Source organism: Rhinatrema bivittatum, chromosome 1 (genome assembly GCF_901001135.1).
Source record: "Rhinatrema bivittatum chromosome 1, aRhiBiv1.1, whole genome shotgun sequence".
Classification (NCBI taxonomy): Eukaryota; Metazoa; Chordata; class Amphibia; order Gymnophiona; family Rhinatrematidae; genus Rhinatrema; species Rhinatrema bivittatum.
The window spans coordinates 560,955,112-560,980,977 of record NC_042615.1 but is presented as its reverse complement, the minus strand read 5'-3'; the positions used below and the strand labels follow the sequence as shown (position 1 = coordinate 560,980,977).

The 25,866-nt window shown below is 46.8% G+C and overlaps 1 protein-coding gene across 4 annotated transcripts in view; it reads left to right on the top strand.

Annotated features, from left to right (window-relative positions):
* Positions 1-25,582, top strand: part of KIF27 (kinesin family member 27) — a 342,610-nt gene extending 317,028 nt beyond the window's left edge. For 3 of the 4 annotated variants that reach the window (XM_029616875.1, XM_029616884.1, XM_029616868.1), the window contains one exon: positions 23,360-25,582. In XM_029616875.1, the coding sequence (XP_029472735.1) occupies positions 23,360-23,841 (482 nt within the window). In that variant the 3' untranslated portion in view covers positions 23,842-25,582. The remainder of the gene's footprint in view (positions 1-23,359) is intronic. The other variant, XM_029616894.1, reaches the window with a different exon arrangement.
* Positions 25,583-25,866: the final 284 nt, after the last annotated feature.

Sequence of the window (25,866 nt, the reverse complement as noted above, 5' to 3'; positions counted from 1 at the left end):
TCTGTGCAGGTTACCCCCATGCTTATCAGTTGCCCAGACCATAAAAGTCAGTGCTCTCATTGGTTGCTGTCTAAATCCAGTTCCTCTTTTCCCCTACCATTGAAGCAGAGAGCAATGTTGGAGTTGTATCAAAAGTATCAAGACTTATTGGTTAAGGATAGTAACACCACACCAGCAAGTTACCCACATGCACACTTTCTTCCTTTCCTTTAGGAGTTGGCCATAGAAGCAGTCCTGTGCTTTTTCCCTTATGTCTGTGTAACAATATCCAAAGACCATGGAAGCCAGAGTCCTCGGTTATCTGAATCCATTTCCTCTTTTCCCCCTGCCATCTAAGCAAGGAGTAATGTTGCAGTTGCATTAAAAGCATCAAAGCATATTGGTTAATCTCCATTCCTTCTGCTAAGGGTTGTAACCGCCATACCAGCAAGTTACACCCCTGCATTCTTATCTCATTTCCGTTCATCTATTATGATGGTCTGTCTCTCCCACCCCTTCCCTTATCCCTGGCAACCATCCATCCCCAGTCTCCTTGTAATCTTTGGTGGCCATCTCTCCTCCATGACCCCTTCCAAAGTGCCTTCCCTCCTGCTATATCCCCCTATGATTATCTTCAATGGTCCTCTCCCCTTGTGGCCCCTATCTGAATGTCTTCTGTCCTCCCTACGTCCCCTCGCCACCCTTCCTGAGTGCCGTTCTTTTTGCCATACCCCCCCTGCTGCTTTTTCCTAGTCCTCCACTTCTAGCCTCACCACTTGAACCCTTCCTGAGTGTTTTCTTTCCTGCTCTATATCCACCCTGGAGCAGTGGAGAACGGCTCCCTTGTAGGGACCAGGAAGCACCTGCCCCCAGGGGGCGGAGCACTGGAGGAGACAGAGGCTAGGATAAGCTTCACCACTGGAAGCCCGCGGTCCTCCCGGGTGGAGCCCGTACTGACCCGGGCCGCTTGGACTTAGATGGGCCTCATAGGGTCTCCTGGAGAGGTGGTAGACAGGCGTGCCCACGGACAGCAAGGGAGCGTGGTCGGACTTGAGACTGAGGTTCCGATGGAGCAAGGAAAACCAGAACAGCGTAGGCGATGACAAGGCAAGGGACAGAGCCAGAATCAGGAGACGTAGTCAATCAGGCAGGGGTCAGAATCTGAGGGTCAGTCCGAGGAGTAGTCAGGCAAGGCAGAGGTCAGGTTCTGGAGGTCAGCCGAAGTCACAAGGAAGGCAGAGGTCAAGATGCAGGCAGCAGTCAGGAAGGTCGAGGAACAGGCCGAGGTCAGTACCAGAGAGACAGTCCGAGGATACTACCTGGAGAGGCGGATGGACAGACTCAGGAACAGAAGGACGCTGGAACAAGGCTGGAACAGTAGGATGCAGGAACAAGGCTGGAACAGTAGGATCCTGGACAGGCTGGAACAAGACTGGAACAAAGCTTAGTATGCAGTGACAATCTAGCACACAATGCCGACCTGATTGCCAAGCAAGGAAGTGCAGGCAGGGACTTCCTTAAGTAATTCCTTCAATCAGGGTTCGCCGCGGAGCTAGGACCCGCCCCTGGCCCTACAAGATGGGTGTGGCCAATGCCACGGGAGGCGCCAAACTCCGGCATGAGGCCTGATGCGCAGTGGAAGGCCCGGCGATCGCCGCCGCCGCGGGACACCAAGGCCTGGAGGTGCTCGCGGCTGCCGCTGGGGAGGCCGACCCGGGACCTGCAGAGATGCCAGAGAGCTGAGCAGGCCCGTGCGCGGGCCGGATGCGGACGGGTGCGCAACAGAACCTACACAAAGCAGAGACCTAGCTGGAACTTTGCCTATACCAGCCATCGTTCACCTCAGGTTGAGCCTTCGGGTGCTGGGGCTGGCTATTCTTAAGTGGGGTTTCTGCTGGGAGCAGGTGAAGAGGGCCATGGAGCTGGCATTAAGTCTTGTGGAGCCCCAAAGGTTGAACAGAAAACAGAAAATACTGCTTTTCTGTGGTTCCTCTGATATAATATTGTGGCAATATTAAGTGGGAGAAACCACAGTAAGCAGCAACTTTAAAAAAAAAAAAATTTAAGTCTTGGCGGTGAGGTTAGGAAACGGACGCTCGATTTATGAGCATCTATTTTCCTGACCTGTGGCTGTGCACAGGTTAAGAAAATGGGCGCTCGTAAAATTGAGCATCTGTTTTCCTAACCTGCGCACAGCCACATCTATTGGGTGTTGCGCTGGAGGTGGACCCTTGGCCTGGTATGGCCCTCTGGTCGGACCCAGAGAGTGCCTGCCACCAGGAGGCAGAGCACACAAGGAGACAGAGGCTAGCTGGAGCTTCGCCAATAGCAATCTGGGGTTTACGCAGGTTGAGCCCTTGGGTACCCGGGCCGCCTGGACTTAGGTGGACCTCATAGGGTCTCCCGGAGAGGTAGTGGAGAGGTGTGCCCACCATGAGCAAAGGTGCGCAGCTGGTGAGAATGGAGGAGCAAGACTGGTACCAGGATCACCGGAGAATTCTGGAATACAGCAGGAGATGAAGGTCCTCCGGGCAAGGTAGGCGGTGTCTATAGGTCCAGTCAGATATAGGCTGTGGGTAGTGTCCGAGCAGGCTGGTCTGGTGGTCACGGGAGCAAACAGAGTATCCGAGTGTAGCGCAAGGGTCAGTGCCAGTGTATCAGTCCGAGAGTGGTCAGCCAAAGCAAGGGTCAGTTTCAAGGTCAGTCCGTATGTGGTCAAGAGAAGCAAAGGTCAGTTCCAGGTGGTGGTCAAATGTGGTCAGAAGACAGGCAAAGGTCCATTCCAGGCAGCGTTCAAATGTGGTCAGAAGGCAGGCAAAGGTCGCTTCCGGGCAGTGGTCAAATGTGGTCAGAAGACAGGCAAAGATCAGTTCCATGCAGCAGTCAAACGTAGTCAGGCAAGCAAGGGTCAGTACCGTGAATCAGTCTGAGGAGGTATTACAAAGGAGAACGAGGAACACAGGAGCACTGGAAAACGACAGGAACAGGAACATAGGAACACTGGAACAAGACTGGAAGCAGGTAACGCAGGAACAAGGAACAGCAAACTTGTAACACCGAGGTGTCAACCCGATTGCCAAGGCGAGGCTCTGGGGACTGGGCCTCGCCTTATATACTCAGACTAAGTGAGGCCAACAAGCACCGTGGACTGGTTTCCCGTGCTGGCCCTTTAAAGGGCCAAGTGGTCTGCACGCGCGTGTCTACGGGCAGGGACGATGCCATGGAGGATGTTGAGCCCCAGTGTGAGGGGCGCTGCAAGACTGAAGGCCTCGCTGGGCCTGGAGACGCCCGGGGTGCTGTGGGCGAGAGGCACTGGCGGTAGCTGCGAGTGACGAGGAACCGGAGCTGGGAGATGGGAGTGCTAGGTGAGCAGGGCCCCGTTGCGGCACCAACGCAGCTGGGACGTGCAACAGTATCCCCCCTTCTAGGCCTCCCCCTTACCGGTTTAGGCTTGTCGGGCTGTTGCTGGTGAACTCACGGAGGAGGTCTTTATCAAGGATGTGGTGGGAAGGCTCCCAGGAATTCTCTTCCGGACCGAAGCCTTCCCATGAGAGGAGGTATTCCCAGTGGCCTCTATGGCATCGGGCATCGAGGACTTCTCGTACTTGTAAGATGTTTTCTGATTCTGCAGAGATTTGAGCGGAGCATGCCCGAAAAAAAAAATGGCACTGGGAGGAGCAGGAGCGGCGGCGGCAAGGAGCAGGACCAGCAGTAGCGGCGGCGGCGCCGCGTGCGAGGGAGGGAGGGACACACCCCCCCCCCCCGAGATCTTCCTTCTGCCGGTTGTGGATGAGCTGAAAGGGGAGGGGATTGAGAGAGGGGGAGTGACTGAGGGGAGGGAGGAGAGAGTGAGGGGAGAGGGGAGGGAGGAGAGAGTGAGGTGGGGAGGGAGGAGAGAGTGAGGTGAGGGGAGGGGATGGGGGAGGGAGGAGAGAGTGAGGGGAGAGGGAGGGGGAGGGGGACGGAGGAGAGAGTGAGCTGAGGGGAGGGAGGAGAGAGTGAGGTGAGGGGAGGGAGGAGGGAGGGAGACTAGAGGGGGGAGGTGAGAGGGAGGGGGAATAGGAGGGTGCGGGGAGTGGGAAGGAAATGGACCGAAAAAATGTTTTTAAATGTAGCCCGTTGTTAAGGGCTTAACGGCTAGTCTTTGATATAAAGGGGGAATGTTTAACCCATGTTGCTTCAAACTCGGACATATATAAATTTGCGATGATGGTGGCTCCCATTGCCGTGCCTGAGATTTGCTGGAAAAATGTTTTTGAAAAATGAAAAAAAAATGTTTTCAATAAATAGTTGCCAGCTTTACTATGCATTCAGTTGGTATGCAATGCAGTCGCGCCCTCTTATTTAAAGATAGCTCTGTGATTTTCAGCACTTCATCTTGAGGAATTGAAGTATATAGAGATTTAGGGCCTTATTTTCCAAACGTATCACAGGCAGTAAGAAACATTTCACACGCGGCCCCGGAAGAGGAGGAGTCACCGGGGCCGACTCCGCGACAACGGCGCGCACAGTGAAGTGCCTTTTCGCTGCCTATTTCGCTCCCAATAGCTACACCTCCTATGGTGGCGCTATTGGGTGCGAAACCGGCAGCAATTGCACCGCGACCATTCTGTGTGCGAGAACTTATGAGAATAGAAGGAGCACGGAATCAGCTCCCTTGGTAGAGTACAGGCTAAGGACCGCCCCAGCTCCAATGGAGGATGCATTGACCTCTACAACGAAGGGGCGACTTGGGTCCAGATGACAGAGACATGGGCCAGTATGGAAGGCATCTTTTAATGCTTGGAACGCAGATTGTGCTTTGGGGCTCCAAACTCAGAGATCTGTTCCTTTCTTCGTCATGGAGGTGAGTGGAGTGGCCAGCGTGGAGTAGTCTGCTATGAAGTGACGATAATAATTTGTGAAGCCAAGGAACCTTTGCAGAGCCTCTAATCCTACCGGCTGGGGCCAATCATGGATTCCTTGCAGTTTGTCTGGGTCCATGGTGAACCTTTGACTTGAGATAATGTACCCCAGAAATGGAAGGCTGGATTGCTCAAAAAGACACTTCTCTAGTTTGGCATAAAAGTGGTGCTCTCTGAGCTGTTGGAGAACTGTTTGGATGTGCGAGCAATGGTAATCCAGATCCTTGGAGAAGATTAGTATGTCGTCCAAGTATACTACAATGAATGTATATAGAAGGTCTCGAAAGATCTCATTCATCATCCGTTGGAAGATGGCAGGAGCGTTACATAGCCCAAAGGGCATAACAATGTACTTGTAGTGTCCATCGCGTGTATTGAATGTGATCTTCCATATGTCTTCAGGCTGGATTCGGATTAGATTGTAGGCTCCGCGCAGGTCCAACTTTGTGAAGATTTGGGCTCCCTGTAGTTGATCAGCAGCTCACTGATGACTGGGAGTGGGTACCAGTCCTTCCGGGTAATGTCATTCAGAACCCTGTAATCAATAAAGGGTCTCAGACTCCCATCCTTCTTCTTTACAAAAAAGAACCCGGCACCTGCCGGGGATATGGAGGGTCGTATAAAACCCTTAGCTAAATTTTCTTTGATATAGGTAGACATTGCCTGAGTCTCCGGGAGAGAAAGTGGGTAAGTTCAGCCCTCAGGTGGTGTGGTACCAGGTAAGAGTTTGATAGGGCAATTGAACTTCTGGAGTGGTGGCAGTATATCTGCCTTCTGTTTTGAAAACACATCTTGCTATTCCAGGTAAGGGGCAGGTAACCCCGGTAGGGTTGTTGAAGTTAGTACTGGTACAGGCGGAGATATCTGTCGTAGACATTGACTTTGACATCTGGGTCCCCACTGGGTCAATTGAAGCAAGTGCCAGTCAAAGTGGGGTGAGTGTAGCTGGAGCCATGGGAGGCCAAGGACTATGGGATGTGCAGATCGCTTAAGGATCAAGAGATCAGTCTCTTCTTCGTGGAGTATACCCACGGTGAGTCGGATAGCCACCGTACGGTGAGTTATATGGTCAGGTAGCGGTTCTCCGTGGATAGGGGCGATGCGCAGCAGTACCTCCAGCGGTTGAGTGGGTATCTGGAGGACAGTGACTATCTCTTCTAGGATTAAGTTCTCACCTGCCCCGGTATCTACGAGGGCAGTGGTGGCAAACAAATGCGTCTTCCTAAGGAAGGAGACAGGCAGCAGCAGTTGAGGGCCAGAAACTGTGGCATCCAAGCTCGGGACCCCCACCGGGCTCAGACTTTGGAGTTTCCCAGATGCACTCGGCAAGTCTGGAAGAGATGGCCAGAACCCCCACAGTAGAGGCAGAGACCAGACCTTCTTCTTCAAAGGCGTTCCTTGGGAGTAAGGCGACTGCGGTTTATCTGCATAGGTTCCTCCTGGGATTGAGATCCTGCTGGTAGTGCCTTGAGCTTGGGGCTCATAGACCTGGGTGGTCGTAGGGCGGGAGGTTGAAGAGCCTTGACTTCCCGGTCCCGTTCTCGGAGACGGTGGTCAATCCACCCAACTAGAGAGATCAGTTCTTCCAAGTATGTGGGAACCTCTTGGGTGGCCAACTCATCTTTTAAGACAGGAGATAACCCCTCTAGATAGAGTGCCTGCAGGCAGTCTTACTGCCATCCCAACTCGGTTGCCAGGGTCCGAAACTCCACAGTGCACTCGCACAGTGAATATAATCCCTGGTGGAGATGTAGGAGATGGTGGCAGGCGACCGCCTGTCGGCTTAGGTCTTCAAAGGTGCGTCGGAAGGTTACTATAAATTGTGGCAGCTGCTGTAGCATGGAGTCTGAGAGTTCCCAAAGTGGGGAGGCCCATGCCAGGGCCTTCCCCTCCAAACGAGAGAGGATGAACGTGATCTTTGTCACTTCATCAGGGAAGAGAGTAGGTTGCAGTGAGAACTTCATGTATAATTGATTGATAAAACCTCGACAGAGACGAGGATCCCCATTGAAACGGGGTGGAGCTGGGAGAGCCAGCAATGCCTGAGAGGGCGATGAGACAGCGGACTGGTTGTGGGCGAGAGCCCCTGGGTCTGCCATATTAGATTCCTCAAGTTGAAGACGCAGTCTTTCAACTGAAGTGGCCAATGCTTCGATGAATTGTTGTTGCTCTCGGACAAGAGTGACCAGACCAGAAATGGCCTGCAAGGCTGGGGACTCCGCTGAGTCCATGGCCTTGGCAACCTGTTGCGCTGGAGGTGGACCCTTGGCCTGGTGCAGGATTGGTACGGCCCTCTGGTCGGTCCCAGAGAGCACCTGCCACCAGGAGGTGGAGCACACAAGGAGACAGAGGCTAGCTGGAGCTTCGCCAATAGCAATCCGAGGTTTCCGCAGGTTGAGCCCTTGGGTACTCGGACCGCCTGGATTTAGGTGGGCCTTGTAGGGTCTCCCGGAGAGGTAGTGGAGAAGTGTGCCCATCATGAGCAAAGGTGCACAGCTGGTGAAGAATGGAAGAGCAAGACTGGTACCAGGATCACCAGAGACTTCTGGAATACAGCAGGAGATGAAGGTCCTCCGGGCAAGGTAGGCAGTGCCTATAGGTCCAGTCAGATGTAGACCTCGGGTAGTGTCTGAGCAGGCTGGTCTGATGGTCACGGGAGCAAACAGAGTATCCGAGTGTAGCGCAAGGGTCAATGCCAATGTATCAGTCTGAGGGTGGTCAGCCAAAGCAAAGGTCAGTTCCAAGGTCAGTCCGTATATGGTCAAGAGAAGCAAAGGTCAGTTCTAGGCGGCGGTCAAATGTGGTCAGAAGGCAAGCAGAGGTCGGTTCCAGGCAGCGGTCAAATGTAGTCAGGCAAGCAGGGGTCAGTACCGTGAATCAGTCCAAGGAGGTGCGACAAAGGAGAACGAGGAATTCAGGAGCACTGGAACAAGACAGGAACATAGCGCTGGAACATGACAGGAACAGGAACACAGGAGCACTGGAACAAGACAGGAAGCAGGTAACTCAGGAAAAAGGAACAGAAAACTTGTAACACCAGGGTGTCGACTCGATTGCCAAGGCGAGGCTCTGGGGACTGGGCCTCACCTTATATACTCAGACTAAGTGAGGTCATCAATGGGCACCGTGAACTGGCTTCCCGCGCCTAGGGGCGGGGCCGACGTCATGGAGGACGCCGAGCCCTGATGTGAGGAGTGCTGCGAGACTGAAGGCCTCGATGGGCCTGGAGATGCCCAGGGGTGCTGTGGGCGAGACGCACTGATGGTGGCTGCAAGTGACGAGGAACCGGAGCTGGTAGACGGGAGCGCTAGGTGAGCAGGGCCCGTCGCGGCACCAACGAGGCCGGGACGTGCAACACTGGGCACCTGATGCCAAAGTGGTCCTAGGGACGCACAGTTTCCTCTAGCGCCTCCTTTTTAAACGCAGCAGCGCATTAGCCTACTGCATCATGTGCTCAGAAGAGGTGGATGGGCGCGTGTTAGGAAAGCCTGTTTTTCCCACGTGGATATTGTATAGGCCTGTCAGTATACATAAGAATATAGAAAACTGATTCTGGGCCTGGCCAACTCAGAACCAGTTAACTTAATTTACATATGTGCAGGCACACAGAACTGTTCCAGACATCTGATCCTCTACCTAATTCCTGCTTGCGCATACCCCACGGCCTCATAACTACTTTCTGTTTGATATCCCCCAAATAATTGTTGCAGATTTTAACAGACCTATTTGCCAATGTCTAGAGCAGAAAGGAAGTGTCTCTCACATATGCACATGCTGTTGATTAGGACCGTGCCCATGAACATAGATCTGATATGCTTAACTGTGGCACAGACCTTTTCTCCTGCTTCACGCGGTTTGCTTAATCCCACCTTGTGCATGTGCTAGTGTTAGGATTTCTCTTAAACAGTATAAAAGCAGGCAAAAGTAAAAATGATTAAGAACATCAACACAGACCCCAGAGATGGCAGCCCCGACGGATCTCTTGAGCCCTCGTGGCTAGGAACATAAGCTCTGCATTTTATATGTATAATTGTATGTATATTTGGGTGTTCTTTGTGGTAGTTATTATTGTCTGCATTCAACCATTTAGTGTTATTTGTAAATTATTTTTATAAACTAATAATAAATCCATCATTACTTTCACTTGGCACTGAGGTGTTTTAGTATTATTAAGGTAAACCTTGTCAGATACTGATATAAAAACAAGGTTGGCGATGAGAAGGGATGCCAGCTTTTCAGTTTATAGAAGTTCAGATATAATTGAGTGATTGATTGTTTTTCTGTTCATTTTTATTCCATAGTTATCATTATTCTATGTTTATTTTGCCATGGTATAGTATATGGCACAAGGAGACGGAAATAGGAGAGCAGGCTTCCCAAGTCCCAGGATGGACTAGAGCTCCATGGGATATAGTGGCACAAGCATGAGTGGAGATTGGGAAGAAAACAGAGAATTGGAAGGCAGAGGTATAGACTCTCCCCATGCCATTGTACCTTGTCTAAAGAAAGTTAGATGAGGGAAGAAAGGAGGAGCTGACTGGGGAGGCTGGTTATTACTCACTATCCTTTATAAAGTATGGGAGAGCAGAGAGGGATATAAAGCTGAATATGAAACACTTAAGCATAAAGTATCTTCTCTTGAGCAGCAGCTGCAAACATATCAGGCACATTTAGCAGATACTGAGGAGTAAATGGTCAGACAATGGGAGTATGAGTCTGATTTAAATAAGAAGTTAAAAATGGCTAACACTCAGCATGAGACTGAGATTGCAAGCCTACAGAGACAGTTACAGGACAAAGATGAGGAGCTAGAAATCCTATGGGATCTCATTGCAAGCCTGAGCTATCTGCACCAGTCATCAAATCTTCACAAGAGACCACTGTTCTGTTCGTAGTCTCACATTAAATGTCAAAGTGGCCCCTAACCCCCTACACTAATACGTAAACCTCACCTCGAGTTACTAGGTGGGCCACCCATAGGGATACAAATACCTAGCTAGGGAGAGGACATTATGGCTAGTCTCTCTCTCTCTCTCTCTCTCTCTCCCCTACTAAAACTGGCCCTTCAGGAGACTTCACAAAATGCACTAACACCTTACCACCCTGTAACGCAAGCTATCACACGGCTTAACACTACTGAAATCAGCATTAGGTCCATGCGATAGGACTTCGCAAACTGGTAAACCCAGCCCACTCCTGCCCCTAACACCTCCTCTTTTTCGAATTTGCATCTCACCATATGATACGGTGCTATCGCATGTGTTAAAGGCGTTTTCACATGCGTTAATGGGGCTTTTCGCATGCGATAAGCCCTTAATGCATGCGAAAATGCCTTAGCACATTTTGATAAATGACCCCCTTAATATTCTGGTGATACTAAGTTGGAGGAATAAAAAGGACAGAATGTAAAAAAAAAAACAATTTTTTTTTAAAGTGTACCGGTGGTCAGGTTAGGAAAAAGGACACTCGATTAACAAGCGACCATTTTTCTAACCTGTGGCTGTGCAAGCTGCGTGTCCCCCGAAGGTCAGACACTGAACAGCCAGTGGGAGCTTGGCCATGAACTGATGAGCCAGGCGTCCCCTGAAAGTCAAATGTGCTTCAGAATAGAGATCTCAATAGATGACAGGAGATGCTGAGAACTGCCACAGAGGCTTCTGGGGCATGGAGGCACACGATGCTAAAGATGCCAATTCGGCCAGAATTCTGGGGTAGCTAAACTCCAGGTGAAAAACTTAGATTAGGGGCTAGGTACTCTTGTTTATGGGTTTAACTGACCAGTTACACTCAGAGATAGATTTTAAAAGCATTGCTCGTGCAAAAATGGCCCATACACGTTTATATGAGCCTCACACCAGCAAATTAAGAAGCCAGGAAGTATGCGCATACATATCTGTACACGCGTCAAGAATAAGAAGGCGGAAAAGAGGTGGGGCCAAGATTTATGTGTGTAACCTGAATTTTGCAAAGGCTGATTATGGCATGTGTTGGCATGTTACCTGCGTAACTTTACTCATGGTCCTGATAGAAACATAACATAGAAACATAGAAATGACTGCAGAAGAAGACAAACGGCCCATCCAGTCTGCCCAGCAAGCTTTTACACTTTTTTTTTCTCACACTTATATGTTACTCTTGGCCCATATTAGTAACTTTTTGGTTTTAGTTACCTTCCACCCCCGCCATTGATGTAGAGAGCAGTGCTGGAGCTGCATCTAAGTGAAGTATCTAGCTTAATTGCGGGCCGATACAGTACAGTGCGCGCCGCACGTTTTCCCTTACCCCTTATTCAGTAAGGGGCCGAAAACGCGCGTCCAACCCGCCGAACCTAATAGGGCCCTCAACATGCAAATGCATGTTGAGGGCCCTATTAGATATTCCCGCGCGATTCAGAAAACAAAATGTGCAGCCAAGCCACACATTTTGCTTTCAGAAATTAGCGCCTACCCAAAGGTAGGCGCTAATTTCTTCGGGCACCCTCCGACTTAATATCATGGCGATATTAAGTCAGAGGTCCCGAAGGGTAAAAAAAGTAAAAAAGAAAAAAAAAATTTGAAGTTGGCCCGAGGCTGTCAGGTTGAAAACCGGACGCTCAATTTTGCCGGCGTCCAGTTTCCGAGCCCATGGCTGTCAGCGGGCTCGAGAACCGACGCCAGCAAAATTGAGCGTCGGCTGTCAAACCCGCTGACAGCCGCCGCTCCGGGCCAAAAGGAGGCGCTAGGGACGCGCTAGTGTCCCTAGCACCTCCTTTTGCCTGTTTCTACCGCCGGGCCTCATTTAAATACAGAATCGCGCGCACAAGCGAGTGGCCTGTGCGCGCACCGGGAGAGCGGGCGTTTGCCCGCTCTCCCGCGGACTTTACTGAATTGGCCCGTTGGTTAGGGGTAATAACTGCTGCAATAAGCAAGCTACTCCCACGCTTATTTGTTACCCAGCCTGTGCCATTCAGTCCTTGTTGGTTGTTGTCTGAATATAATTCCTCTTTTCTTTATTCCTCCCTTCCATTGAAGCAGTGAGTTGCGCTGGATATGTATTCCAAGTGAAGTATCAGGCTTAATTGATTCGGGGTAGTAACCGCCGTAACAAGCAAGCTACACCCATAATTATTTGTTTACCCAGACTATGTAATTCAGTCCTTGTTGGTTGTTGCCTGAATATAAATCCTCTTTTCCTCTTCCCCCCTCTGATGAGCAAGGTTCAGGCTCAAGTATGGGGCTTACAGGATGAGGAACCAGAGGAGTCCTGAACACAGAGGGGGGGAGAGAGAGAGAGACACAATATGATATTCTATATATCTCCCACTGTAAGAGGGGCACTTTCAACTCAGAGTTGGTTTTAGGGGGTCAGTGTTACATTGGTCTGTCTAGGATGGAGGGGCTTTAGACCCTTGTAACACCACCACCACCCCCAAAACCCATCCTAAGCTGAAAGTGCCCCTCTTACAGTGGGAGATATATAGATTGTCATATTGCCCCTCTAACAGAGGTTCTCTCTTTCTCTCCCTCCCTCCATGGTCATTTGTGCGAGCATGTTATTATAATATGTACGTAAAGGCTGCACACATACGTGTGGCAGGGATACTTTAAATGATACGCTTATATTTGCATGCACAATATAAAATTAAGTGTACCTCTGTTCCTGTGCCAATATGCGCATTTATGGGCACACATGTGCTCTTTTCAAAATTTACCTGTTAGTGAGCAATGAACTCATGAAGTTGTCCTTTCATGCAATCAAGATAGTTGCACTGGTATTTTATATTTGTTAGTTTTCAAGAGACCAGTGTGTAATATGTGTTCATATTGCTTTTAATAATGCTAACTATTAGGAAACCTTTTGACCAGAAGGTATTGATGTATGTTCTCTGTGCCCAGGGGAATATGTTATGGGATTATTTTGCTTGAATCTGACTGTTGATAAACTCAGAGACACGCACAATCAGAATGTACATAAGAATATAGAAAACTGATTCTAGGCCTGGCCAACTCAGAATCAGTTAACTTAATTTCTCACAGGACAAGCAGGATGGTAGTCCTCACATATGGGTGACATAATCAGGATGGAGCCCAATTACAGAACACTTTTGTCAAAGGTTCTAGAACTTTGACTGGCACCTATTGGGCATGCCCAGCAATACACTGACCCTGCATCCAGCAGGGGTCCACCTTCAGTCTTCTTTTTTCCGCATAGCAGTAGCCACGCGGGTTAAGGAGCTCTCTGGAGATTCCTGACAGGAATTTTCCTCACGGAACTTCATTCAAAATTTTTCAAAACATTCTACCCCATGGGGTCCCCCTATCGATATCCATACTCTGCGGTCGAAAGGTAAGGTTTTACCCTTGTTACGGTCGATTCCCGTCGAGTTATCCCTTTGGGGCCTACTGGCCCATCGACCGCACCGCGGCCAAATTTTTGTCGGAGTCATGGCGTCAGGTTTTCGTCGGTGCCCTGACTGTACTCAAACAATGCCCATCACTGACCCGCATGGGGTCTGTGTTATGTGTTTGAGATCCGGCCACGATGTCCTTACTTGCACCAAATATGCCCAAATGACACCTAAGTCCGAAGGCCCGTTTAGAGAAGATGAACTTTCTCTTTCAGTTAAAAAAACCCCAACTCCTTCGATAGCTTCGACGTCATCCAAGCCGGTGCCTTCGACTTCTCGCCAGCACCAGGACACCACTGCTGTTCGACCAGCGTCGACGATTCCAAAGGTGTTGATTGCCTCCTTGCCTCCTCAAGAAAAGGACCGAAGATCCGTCGATCCAAGCAAGTTCTCTGCATCGACGTCAACAGAGCCACCGACGAAGCCCCGTCCAGAAAAGGCTCCATCCTCTTCTGTGTCCGGGTCACCGAGGTGTTCCCCACGTTCAGTGGTGCCGGGATCCGCGATTCCACCTTCACCGGTGGACCCTCCGGCTACGCCAGTGCTGCCTCCTACTCCGGTGCCGGGGATCCATGCCCCCAGGCTTCCGCGAGGAATTGGATCAAATGATCCAAGAGGTCATCGGTAAAGCACTTCAGGGCTTCCAACCTCCATCGACGCCGATACCGGTCCCCGAGCCGGTCACTGATCCGATTCCCGTAGCGCTTGCACCACTACTGGGTAGATTGGATGCTTTGATCGGTGCCCTGCCTCCGATGGAACCAAGAGCACCGGTGGGTCCAGTACCTTCCACACTGATTCCATTATCATCTAATGATGAGGAAACACTGTTACCCATTCCACCATTTGGAATTTTACCACCGATGTCACCAGTGCCTCCTCCGATGCCGTCAATGCCTCGGCCTGGTCCTTCAGGATTAGCACTATTTCTCCCTGCTGGAGATCAGCCCTACAATCCTTGGACCGATGATTCGTCCCAAGATTCGGATGATCTACCATCAGAGCCCTCTCCCCCAGATGAAAGACGATGCTCTCTACCAGAAGATCTGTCTTTTATTAATTTCATCAAGGAAATGTCTGAAACCATTCCTTTTCAGCTTCAAACGGTCAGGGCCATGGCGACATCAGTAGCGCACCTCTGTTCGGTGCCGCTTGCTGATATTTGTAAGGCTGCTACCTGGAGTTCCCTCCATACTTTTGCAGCCCATTATTGCTTATTATTGCAGTTAGGATTCCATCTTTGGCCAGTCTATTCTACACAACCTGTTTTCAGTTTAACTTCCCAACATCCTTCCACCGACCCATTCAGGGTTCAGGATGCCCTCCTAACCAAAATGCAGTAGCAACCAAAGAAGAAAGAGGATCAGTGAACACCAGGAGTTTTTTATTCAGCACATAACATCATAAAAAGACCGACTCAGGCCGAGTTTCGTTCTTTGAGCTGCTTCAGGGGCTATTATGTGTAATGCCGATGGTATGTCTCCATACAGTAGTTCAGCCTCTCTGAATGTACGCTAAAATCTTAAAATTAACGCATTCGTTTGTCATCGGTTAACAGCTCTGAGTCAACCAACCATAAAACAATCTGGAGCCACCGCATTTAATCGTGTATCTCAGTGACTACCTAACCCTCAGTAGGTTAGCGCGATCATGATTAAGTGACATTTTAAAATATTTTAATTCTATTACTTCAAGCACTCACCAACATTAAAAATGCCTTATTAATATATATTAATTTATTTTATATTTATTGTAGTTTATAAATATACAATATAATGTAAAACGTAAACACTTCAGAAACATCAGATTCAATCACGTAATAAAACAAATATCAATATATTCTTTTATGAATTATCTTTCCAAAAATGCATAAAAATACAATAAAACAACAATAATCATAATAATTATCATAAAACGATTTGCAACAGGTGCAGAACAGAACTAAGATATGCAAAAAAAAAAAAAAATCTAATTCCAGTATCACCTCAGTGACAGCAAAACAATTTCCCTTTTCTGCCAAACACTTTGTGAAGTAACCCAAACCCAGCAAAAATAAATAAATAGATAAATAACTAGAACTTTACCATATCATAACAGTGGTAACTGTTACGGCTATGGCTGCTGTGCAACCGCCTCACCACCAGGGGTCCCTCTAGAGCTGGATCTCCTGACAGGCCCAGTCCATCTCCCTTCTCCTCTCTATGTTCTGGGCTGTCCCTTATAAACCTGCCTGACAGTTCCCTCAGGGCTTCGGCATCGAGCTCGCCTGGGCTCCCTGCTCTAGCCTTCCTTGCTTGCTGTGCATTTGGTCCCTGGACCTTCCCTTGCCTTGCGCGGCCTTCGGGCCTTATTCCTTGCCTTGCCTTGCGCGGCCTTCGGGCCTTATTCCTTGCCTTGCCTTGCCTTGCCTTGCGTGGCCTTCGGGCCTTATTCCTTGCCTTGCCTTGCCTTGCCTTGCATGGCCTTCGGGCCTTATTCCTTGCCTTGCCTTGCCTTGCCTTGCGTGGCCTACAGGCCTTCTGTGTGTGTGTGGCCTACGGGCCTTCTGATCTGCCTTGCCCTGCTTACTGTGTGTGGCCTACGGGCCTTCTGATCTGCCTTGCCCTGCTTACTGTGTGTGGCCTACGGGCCTTCTGTGTGTGTGTGGCCTACGGGCCTTCTGACCTGCCTTGCCCTGCTTACTGAGTGTGGCCTACGGGCCTTCTGTGTTTGTGTGGCCTACGGGCCTTCTGACCTGCCTTGCCCTGCTTACGGTGTGTGGCCTACGGGCCTTCTGTGTGTGTGTGTGGCCTACGGGCCTTCTGACCTGCCTTGCCCTGACCCAGCCTGGACCCAGACACTGCTACTTACCGCCTGCCCTGACCCAGCCTGGACCCAGACACTGCTACTTGCCGCCTGCCCTGACCCAGCCTGGACCCAGACACTGCTAATTGCCGCCTGCCCTGACCCAGCCTGGACCCAGACACTGTTACTTGCCGCCTGCCCTGACCCAGCCTGGAACCTGACACTGTTTCTAGCTTCCTGTTTCTCTCCACCTGGAGCCACCCTGCTGGGTGGTGTTCACGACTCCTGACCGGAGCCCAAGCGTAACAGTAACTCTCAGGATTCAAATAGCAACAATCTTATCTTAGAAAAGGCAAACATTGAAAATGACATCACATCCTGAGACCAAGATGGCCGACGATATGTGAAGACGTGCAGATCGTAGCTCCGGATCATTGATTTCCTTCAACCAGCCTAAGACCTTTTTTCTTTTGGAATCCTTACCAATGCCGCACACCAAGCGAAAGGCTCGGGTGAGAGATATTTCCTCCACGCCGGAGACAACGAGGCAAACAAGAATAGACGAAGTTTTCATGAAAACGCCATCGAATCCGGAAGCCATCGTCGCTGGGGCAGGCATGGAGCAGCTGCCGAGCCCCCTGACGTTCGAGATCTCCCTAAGCCCCGGATGTCCAACCACACCTGAACCGCCAAAGATTTCAACTCCTGCGGATAATTTTGAGAAATCCGCATTGGAAACTAGCGGTATCCAGAGAGGAGTGGAGGATTCCCCCTCGGTGAACCCTACTATAGAGGGTTCCAGGAACCGTGATAGTTTGGCCCAACATCGCCCGGAAAATCAGAAGGAAAGCGGTGAGGACCTGTTGGAGGTAGGAATGGCAATGAGCAGTCTTGCTCCTCTTAATTTTCCCTCTGCTCTAGCACCCTCGCTAGAGGAAATTAAAAGTATTTTAATCGTGATGCAGAAATCGATCAACACCTTGACATTAACGGTTAAGGAAGCCATAAATAAAACATCTGTATTAGAAGGAACATTGACTGAGATTGAAAAAAGAACTTCAAATTTAGAAGGGAAAGTGGGAAGAATAGAAGAGATACAGATGAACTTAATAAAATCTGAGAAACTGTTTGTAAATAATATTACAGAAAAAATTCCTGTAATAACAACTGCCTATTATCAAGTTCAGCGCCCTGATAGGGGTGAAAAATTTAACCAACAGCAAGAAAGGCATGGGGAAGAGACTTTGAATTTAACAGATTTCCTTGAGAAATCTTTTGAAATGGACATTACCTCAAGAGCTACATTATTGGTACAATTTTCCTTAAAAACTGATAGAGATGAGGTATTAAAACAATACTTTAGATTTCAAAAGTTGAGGTTTTTTGGTCAACCGATCAGTATATTTCCTGACATAGCGAGGGTGACGCAGATAAAACGAAAAAAATTCCTAGCTATGCGTAGTGAAGTGGTACAAAGAGGAGCTCGTTTTGTGCTGCGATTTCCATGCCGCTGTTTATTGTATTGTGGGGATGCAAAATATATATTTGCAGACCCAGAACAATTGCGCAGCTATTTAGACTCCTCAAAGTAATCCTAGTATGAATCCAAGAGGTAGTTGGTGATTTAAGAGAATTGGCGTTTAGTTTAAGAATATATCATATCATTTTGGAAATTTGAGAAAGTTTCTTTAATATTGCTCTGTTCACCCTTGGTCTCCCATATTTCCTTTTAAGTTAATGTTTCAATTTATGCCTAAACTAAATGCGTGGTGTACATGATAATGTTATTTCTTGAAAATGTAATTTTCTTTGCATTGGGAATGACATAATATTGGAAAATTTCTGTTTAATTAATGTTAAAATTTAATAAAGTTTAAATAAAAAAAAAAAAAGAAAAGGCAAACATTACACCAGGCACTATAACACTAATACACCACCTAATCGGTAAACAGAACAAACCAGACTACATATCCCTTCAGAGAAACTAGATGCTAGCTAAATTCTGCATCACTGTCACACATGCGCAACACAGACAGATCCTTACCTAAGACAGAATAAGGGACTACAGATTAGATACAAACATGCAGACAAAACTGAAATGGAAAGCCTGAAAAACCAGACTCTCTGAACACTGGAATACCAAAGAAAAAAGCAAACTACAAATATATAAGAAATGCACATTCCCAAAGATGGCATATTCCAATAGCTGAAAGGCAAATTTTTTTATTTTTTATTTTTTTTAACTTTGTTGTCTGATCTTATTTTTCTAATCAGGTGGTCCCTGTCTCTTCTTCCCCCTTGTCTGTCTTTTCCTTGTTCCTTTTTTAGGGTCTTTTTTATTCTGTCTGTCTTCTTTCCTTCCTCCTTCATACACACACAAAGACTCTATCTCACATGTTCCTTCACACATACATGCTCTCTTAAACAGGATCCCACTCTTCCATGCTCTCTTACATACATACAGGTTCCCATTCCCCCCCCCCCTCACACACACACACACACACACACACACACACACACACATAGGCTCTCACTCTTACATGCTCTCTTTCACACAGGCTCCCACAAATATAACACACAGCTCTCAATCTCACATGCTCTCTCTCATATGCTCCCACTTCCATACATATATAGGAACATAGGCTGTCACTCTCATATGCAGGCTCCCACTCTCACATGCTCTCTCACAAGCAGGCTTTTACTCCTACATACACAAGTTCTCACTCCCACATGCTCGCTCTTACACATACCCTCAGGTAGGTTCTCATTCACATCCCCCCAAACAGGCTCCCATTCTCACACATACCCAGACAGGCTACCATGCACACACACACCTACACACACCCAGGCAGGCTCCCATTCTCACACATACGCAGATAGGCTACCATGCACACACACACATACACCCAGGCAGGCTACCATTCACACACACATACCCTGCCCCAAGCAGGCTACTATCCAATCCACATACACACTCACACCCAGGCAGGCTCCCATTCACATTCACACACCCCGACTCCCACCCTTAGGCAGGCTCCCATTTACACACCCCCACCTCCAGGCAGGCTCCCATTTACACACCCCCACCTCCAGGCAGGCTCCCATTCACACCCCACACCCCCAGGCAGGCTCCCATTCATACACCTCCAACCCCCCCACAGACAGGCTCCAATTCACACACACATACCCTGGCAGACTATCATTCTCATTCACTCACACACACACACACACACACACACACACACACACACACACACACACACACATACCCCTCCCCAGGCAGGCTACCATCCACATACACACTCACACTCAGGCAGACTACTATTCACATCCCCACTCCCAGCCCCAGGCAGGCTTCCATTCACACATACCCCCCCCCCCACCCCCCGGCTGGCTTGTGTTCACGCACCCCCAAACCCCTAGGCAGGCTCCCATTCACACACATTCACCCAGGCAGGCTCCCATTCTCATTCACACACAAACACCCAGGCAGGCTACCATTCTCATTCACACACACACACACACAGGCTATTATTCACACACATATATCCCTCCTCAGGCAGGCTACTATCCACATACACACTCACACCCAGACTGGCTACCATTCACACATAGACACCCAGACAGGTTACCATTCTCATTCACACACACACACACACACACACTCAGGATATCATTCACACACATATATCCCTCCTCAGGCAGGCTACTATCCACATACACACTCATACCCAAGCAGGCTACTATTCACATTCACATACTCCCACTCCCACCCAAGTTCCCATTCCCACCCCACACCCCCAGGCAGGCTCCCATTCACCCACCCCCACCCTTACTCCCCGATTGGCTCCCATTCATGCACCCCAACCCCCCTAGGCAGGCTTCCATTCACACACACCCCACCCCTTGGCAGGCTCCCATTCACACACCCCCCCCCCACCTCCCCCACCCCCAGGCAGGCTACCTTTTACACACTCACACCTAGGCAAGCTATCGTTCATATACACACACATACAGACAAACACAAAACACAGGCAGGCTCCCCATATGTAGTAAAAGCAGAAGCCTGTTCTGCTGCTGCTCCTCATGTGCCTGCCCGTGGTATTCAAAACTCACTTGGCTAGCACTCCTCTTTGCTGATCTCGCAATACACGAGATCGGCATAGAGCACTTACTGGCCCACGGGTTTTGAATGTGCAGGGCCGGAACATGAGGAGGAGCAGGAGAAAGGCACCTTCCAGTAAGGTTTTTTTTATTTTCTTTGACTGCCAGCCTCCTGATCCTACTCCTCTTCTCGGCCTTCAGTGGTATGGGGTCCACCAGTGGCCTTGCAGGCCTCTTCTCTCAGCCGTGGTGGGATGAGTTCCACCGGCAGCCTCATGGACCTCTTCTTCCTCTCCTGGTATGCGCGTAAGTGCTAGGGTGTATGAAAGGGGCGGGGCGGGAGCTGGCCGGGACAGCAACCATTAGGCCCTGTCCCAGGGAAGCATGCACCGGCAGCCAGCCAGTACATGGAACTTACTTCACCTCCAATGAGGAAGTACGTTTTAAAACAAAAAAAATTTGAACAGTTGGGAGGGGGGTTAGGGGTTGAGGAGGAGAGGGGAAAAGGGAGAAAGAATAGGTAGGGGGCTAGGGATCTTCCTTCCCAGTCCACTCCTTAATTGAAATAGACGAACACCTAGACATACTGTACCCCTCGCAACACGGTTTCCGTAAACACTACAGCACTGAGACATTTATTTTTATTTATTTATTTTAAGTTTTTCTATACCGGCATTCGCGATAAATATCGCATCATGTCGGTTTACAATTAACAAGTGGAGAGGGAACAAAAAAGGTAATAAATAACATTGATCCTAATAATAATAATAATAATAATAGTAATAATAGTAGTAAACATTAAACAAGTGAAGGCTAAGGGTTGCAGTTACAATAAAACAAGGGAGTAATACAACTTGGAACAGAGAAAAGAAGCTGGGGTTTTAATAGAGAGAATATTACTTCTCTCATTAACTGACAACATCTTAAGAGGCTTTGATAACAGCAAACACTACATCCTTATAATGCTAGACTTATCCGCAGCATTTGATACGGTAAACCACCAAACATTACTTACAAGACTAGAAGAAATTGGATTATGCGACAAAACAATTAACTGGTTCAAATCTTACCTCAGCAATAGGTTCTTCCAAGTCCAGATAAAAAACACTCTTTCAAAAAAACTTAAACTCGAAACCGGAGTACCACAGGGTTCAGCTCTGTCTGCCACCCTCTTTAACATATATATGCTGCCCCTATGTCATCTACTGGCAGGCCTAGGGATAATTCATTACATTTACGCTGATGACATTCAGTTAATTCTACCAATAGATGACACAATTGAAAAAACACTAGGGCTAGCAAACATGTACCTGGACATAATAAAACAACTACTAACCCAAATGGAGCTGGTTATTAACATCGAAAAAACAGAATTCTTACATCTTGAAAGAAAACATACTGAAATTGTCAAAACCCCAATAACTCTAGGAAAAAACCAGAAAATAGAGCTAGCAGAAAAAGTGAGAAATCTGGGAGTAATAATGGATCCAGAAATCAACCTAAAACAACACATATCCTTAAAAGTAAGGGAAGGTTACGCAAAACTCATGATCCTTAAAAGATTGAAACCATTACTATCACCTACCCACTTCAGAACAATTTTACAAACACTTGTTTTCTCCAGTACTGATTACTGCAATGCACTCTTACTAGGACTCCCCAGCTCATCAATAAGACCACTCCAAATACTTCAAAATACGGCAGCCAGAATACTAACAGGAAAAAAAAGAAGGGACCATATAACAGAAACTTTAGCAGAACTACACTGGTTACCAATCGAATACAGGATAAAGTACAAAGCCTTATGCACCATACACAAATTAATATATGATAAAGAAGCAGACTGGCTAAATACAGCCCTACGAGTCCATGTCCCACAAAGGAACCTTCGTTCAGCTAACAAGGCACTACTAACAATCCCTACAGTAAAATCGGCAAAACTAACCCAAGTAAGAGAAAGGGCCTTATCTCTGGCTGGACCCTTTCTATGGAACACAATGCCCACTGAACTCAGATTACAGAGTGATATCAAATCCTTTAAGAAAACCTTGAAGACATGGCTCTATAAACAAGCCTTTCCAAAAGAAAAAAGGGGGTAGAGAGCGAGTGAGAGAACGAAAAAATTTCAGAAAAGCGCAACTAAGAATGTAATAACAATATTACAAAGACATAATACAGTTAAGATGTAGACCAAAATAGAAGTATCTCAATAACTTTCCTGGACTAATCTACCACTACCCAAAATTTTGACTTTATTAATGATATTGTAACCGTTTGTAACTGGCACCTGTTAAATGTACTATAAACTACCCATATATACCCTATTTTGTGCCTATTTGTAAACCGTTGCGATGGTACATGACTTAGCGACGGTATATAAAAGTTTTTAAATAAATAAATAAATATAAGGGAACTGGGAATGGTCCGATTGAGTCACTGTGCTTTTTTTTTTTTTAAGAAAATCCCCCCCCTTGCGCACAAGTCACCACCCACCCGCTCATGTGCGCACCAATATAAAATCAAGCGCATGTGTACGTGGTTATCGTATTTTATAACATGCGCACAGTGATTAAGTATTATTAAGGTAGACCGTATCAGATAGTGATATAAAAAGTGACTGATTGGTCTGGACCTGAAACAGTGTTCCTGCAGCATGTGCCAGAGGTGTTTTGCACGTATGCTGGCAGCATGTTTCCTCGTTTGGGGTCATTGCTTCAGACTGGCCCAAAGGTGACAGCAGCTGTTCATGGGGGTAGGCCATAGACCGCCTAGCATAACAGAAAACCCATGACACCAGAATCCCAGCACTGGTTCCTATTGAGCTGGAATAAAAAGGAGGGAACTAGTAGGCCAATAACCAAAAGCAACATTTGGAGTATTGAGAAACTGCTTTCACAATGGGTTTATATGTTTGGTTCTTTCCATATGTCTGCTTTTTTACAGTACCAGCAGGAGACCAGCAGCTGCAGCAATTTAGAAGTGATATATCAAGCTCTCTTAATAAATTAGATGAGTTCACCAGATCAGTTTTCAGATGTCAGTTCAGCAAATATTTCCACATGTCAAGGCTACAGCTTGTTAGGATATATATTTGGTATTAACCTTTCATACTGTCTCATTTCAGATCATATTATCCTGTAAAGTTATGATGTATAATCTGGACTGTTTAAAAGAAAATTCTTTAATTATTTTTTTTTTCCAGATAATGGTACTGGTGATGGAATTCAGGTCCAAGAAGAAACAGGAGCTCTGTCAGAAGCATTTAGATGGATATCCAAGCTTGAACATAACAAAATCAATGGAAAATTGAAAGAAACAGATACTGGAGCACCTGATTTGAGAATGCATCAACAGCATTACAGGCACTGGGAAGATGTATCAGATAATGCACAGTCCCCAGCGTTGGTAGAACTCAGTAGGAGACATTTATCAAGTAGTGAAGACCAGTTAGACACAGAGGAAATACAGTCTTCAAAACCTCCCACCCATGTACTTTCCCATTCCCAAATGACAGAGAACATCACCTTGCTCCAAGGGAAGACACCAGTAAAAGTTTCTCGACGGGAATTACGGCAGATCTCTGCGTCAGAACTGTCCCTGAGGCGATCCAGCTTAGGAACCAGTGGTTCCATTGCTGCAGACTCTATTGAAATATCCAGAAAATCCACTGATTTTAAAACTTAAGATTACTGTACTTGGCAGCATGACTAATACGTTTCATATTATGTTATATGTTATATATGTATAATATGAATGTTTCTTTTCTCTCTAGGCCTCTTGGAAACTTAAGCTTTTCAAGGAGCCAGATATCAAAAATCACTTGCTCTTGAGATGCTCTGTATGTTTTTCAGCATTACATAAGATCTGTCACACACTGGATGGATGCTAGCTGAAATAATAAAAAAATGAAAGAAAAGGCCAAGGTATTTTTTTAAGACAGGGCTACTAAATCTGTCTTCAATGTAAACTCCCATCAGCTGGCCCAATTAAAAGTACAGCAACAATTCCATACATTCAAACATAAGTTAAAATATTTTGGAATTATAAGAGCAGTCCTGTAGTGATTGACCTGCTTCTGTCCTTATCCTGATTTAAATAAAAAACATTTTTACAAGAAAACAAGCTTATAGAAGCTTATTAGTTTCCTCATTGGTCACCTGAGTACGGTGCTTACTGTTGTGTGGACACCATGTACTTGAGGGACTATTTGATGAGCTTTAATTCAAACCTTCTTGACTTAATTTTTCTCAATATTAAATGATTTGAAAATATTTTTTAAACTCCTGTCACCAAAAAATTGCTTCATTTAAAGTAGCATATTAGCATACTATGAAAGGTTATCTAAGTTGACACCATTACGCATAGGCAAACGCTAAATCAATATATGCTCTCTGGAGGAGGGCGTGAATTCTTGACTCTATGCTCCTGCTTGTGAGCTGCCCAGGGTGAAGAAGGAAGGAGATGGTGAAGGAGCAGAATAATGCAGGGGAACAGCAGAAGGAGTTAATGCAAAAGCTAATTTTTACTTCCAACATTAAAGCATTACTTAAACACAGCTGAATATTTTTAAATGGCCAAGTTAAGTGTGTTTGAGCCAGTTTGTAGCTTTTTATAATGATCATCTGTGGCTAAACTCTATGTAGAAGACAAAAAGAGATCCAATTTTGCATGAAATGTGCTTTCCATTAAGCATACACTATGGCTAAACTCAGTGCCTATTTTTCTATTTAATAATTTGTATTTGCAAGTCACAGAAGTCACAGTTGACAGATATGATCTGCTATGGTATTAGAATCTTGTGTATTTACCCTAGTGCAGTTTAATTTTCTCCCTTTTGATAATGAAATTGGCATTTATGCACATCATTTGATCGGTCATATGCTCTTCTATTAATTGGTACTGTAGTAACAGAAGCTGGCCAATGAAAATATTCAACAATTTACCCCCAAGACTTTATCAGTAAAGACAAATTTCAGAGGGTAAGAACGAGGCCCAATACTGCACAGTCACCTTTTTCCATACCCATTTCACATATTTGTATTATAAAAATGGAGCTAATAAAATACCAGGGGGTGCCAACACTCTCCACAATAATGCTCAATTAGTGTACAGTTTCTAAAAGGACACCTTTTTTTATATGCCCTTGAATCTCAAGACAAGAGGTCAAGCCTGTGACCACAAAATAAACACTTACGAAATTCTTACTATTAACATTAGAAAAATAATTTTTTATTAGGTACTTTGGCTGCTGTGTCTCAAAAAAGTCAGAAAGGTATGCCAAATTTACTAAAATCTCCAGCACTTGTTTAATGTTGTGCCTAGTTTTGTATCTGTTTACTATTTTTCTACAGTTCTTTTGTATGAATACACATATATACAATTTTTAATGTTTTTATTTAGTGTAAATAAAGTGAAATGGGTTTCAGTATTGTTTGTGACTATTTCATTTGCTTAGGAAATACACTGAAAGTTCACATCCTCTTACTCAGAAATGACAGAGAATCAATTTTTAGACCTCTATCAGTGATTGAACAGATATCTCCCAAGTCCAGTCATCTAGAATTACTTCATGTTCTTTTTTTCTATTTAGGACAACAAGATGTATAACTTTACCGTTAATATTCTGCAAGAGCAAGAATCCCTGGAGAGAAGCAGAGGTTCCCTGTATGTACCTAGCTCAGTCCAGACTCCTGGGTTTTGCCTCCCTGC